General features: G+C 36.7%; 1 protein-coding gene across 1 annotated transcript in view; it reads right to left on the bottom strand.

Moving 5' to 3' along the window:
* Positions 1-1,689: 1,689 nt before the first annotated feature.
* The window catches only part of LOC106013977 (trinucleotide repeat-containing gene 18 protein-like), a 4,124-nt gene continuing 3,774 nt past the window's right edge, over positions 1,690-2,039 (bottom strand). The window contains exon 2 of the mRNA XM_013090943.2: positions 1,690-1,896. Within this exon, the coding sequence (XP_012946397.1) occupies positions 1,797-1,896 (100 nt within the window). The 3' untranslated portion in view covers positions 1,690-1,796. The remainder of the gene's footprint in view (positions 1,897-2,039) is intronic.

Genomic DNA, 2,039 nt, shown 5'->3' with positions numbered 1-2,039 from the left:
GTCCTGATCTACTGACTGTATCAAAAACCTTTGTCAGATCGACGAACGCAGTATGTAATGGCAGTCGTTGCTCCCTGCATTTTTCTTGTAGCTGACGAACAGAAAAGATCATGTCCATTGTTAAGCGGTTTGATCTGAAAGCTCATTGGCTCTCTGGTAGGACTCTTTCTCCTAGTTTCTGAAGTCGCTTCAGGATGATCCTAGCGAAAGCTTTTCCAGTGATGCTTAGCAGTGAGATACCTCTGTAGTTGTTGTAATCTCCTTTGCCCCCTTTGTTTTTGTAGAGTGTGGTGATTTTGGCATCTCTCATGTCATGTGGAATTTCTGCTTTCAGCCAACAAGTCGTTAGTAGCTTGTAGAGATATGGGAGGAGGGTCTCTTTATTCTCTTTCAGCACTTCAGCAGGTATGTTGTCATTTCCTGCTGCTTTTCTGCAAGCGAGTTCATCGATTGCAGAGGAGAGTTCTTCTTCTGTTGGTGTTGTATCAAGTTCTGACATTTCGGATAGCTGAGGAATGGCTTCATGTAGCTGTCTATCAACATGTCGCTCCTCTGAGTATAAGTCTGAATAATGTTCCACCCATCTTTCCATTTGTTTCTTCTTGTCTGTCAGCTGTTCACCTGTCGCAGACTTTAGAGGTGCCACTTTGTTTGCTGTTGGTCCAATAGCAACTCTGATGTTTTCATACATTTTCCTGATATTACCTGTATCGCTGGCCTGTTGAATTTCTGAGCATAACTTGTCCCAGTACTGATTGGCACACTTTCTGGTTTCTCTTTGAAGGTTGGATTTAGCAGCACGTAGCTGTTGCCCTGTACTCTCTGTTGGTTTTGTGTTGTGTTCTATCAATTATTATTATTATTATTATTATTATTATTATTATTATTATTATTATTATTATTATTATTATTATTATTATTATTATTATTATTATTATTATTATTATAACAATCATCATCATCATCATCATCATCATCATCATCATCATCATCCTTATCATCATCATCATCATCAGTATAATAGTTATAATAACAATAATAATAATAATAATAATAATAATAATAAATAATAATAATAATAATAATAATAATAATAATAATAATAATAATAATAATAATAATAATTATTATATAGTATAAAGAGCACTGGGCACCTTCTTCTGTAAATGCACTACATACGTTTTTTATTATTATTTATCATTGTCAAAAAAGGTAGTTGTGTGTGTAGCTTACAGCTGATGCTTTACTCGTATTATTATCTTCTAATTGTAAGCTTACTTTTCCATTTATTCTGGGTGCATTATTGGCAATGGTTAGGACATCTCAGGCGATTACCAACATACCATCCAGCCCAACGTGCCTACCTCAAAACATTCAATGGCAACAAGACTAGAGGGCGACCGAGAAAGACCTGGATAGATGGAGTCAGGGAAACCCTAACAACTCATTGCATCCCCCTGACCCAAACTCTCCGGCTGGAGGCAGAGAGACGTTCGTTTCTTCCTGCAACACTCAAAAGGTATACGAGGCGGATAAAAGCAAAAGTAAAGTAAGCATTATTGGCACTTCTGACATGTTGTGTATTTGCAATTTTTGAAAAAAAAGTACCATTTTGATTGTGAATGTTAACTGATTAATAGTGAGAAAAAATAACACACAAGTATGTAAAAAAGTAAATGAAGTCGAATGAGTTTTCAGTACCACATTGCATAATTATTGATTTTAAAAACATTTCCAGTAAGATAACACGGGCAACAGTTTGGAAAGAACATTATGGCAAAAGAGAAGTTCAGTCTTTACATTTTTGGCAAGTAGACCCCGGTTCGCTCATGTGACGTCACCACCAGGATTGGTTGGTCTGGTTGTGAGGTTGAGGACTTTTTCTTGAGGTCTTCCCTGTGGAAAGAAAGAAAACGTGTCCGTTAGAGAATATTACAGTTATGGATTACCTTTATGCATATCTAGAGTAAGCTATCTCTCAATCTCTCTCTCTCTCTCACTCTTTCTCTCTCTCTCTCTCTCTCTCTCTCTCTCCCCTC

This window comes from Aplysia californica, unplaced genomic scaffold (assembly GCF_000002075.1).
Source record: "Aplysia californica isolate F4 #8 unplaced genomic scaffold, AplCal3.0 scaffold01704, whole genome shotgun sequence".
NCBI classification, from domain to species: Eukaryota; Metazoa; Mollusca; class Gastropoda; order Aplysiida; family Aplysiidae; genus Aplysia; species Aplysia californica.
The sequence above is the reverse complement of the archived record's forward strand: the minus strand, read 5'-3'. Positions and strand labels throughout refer to the sequence as shown.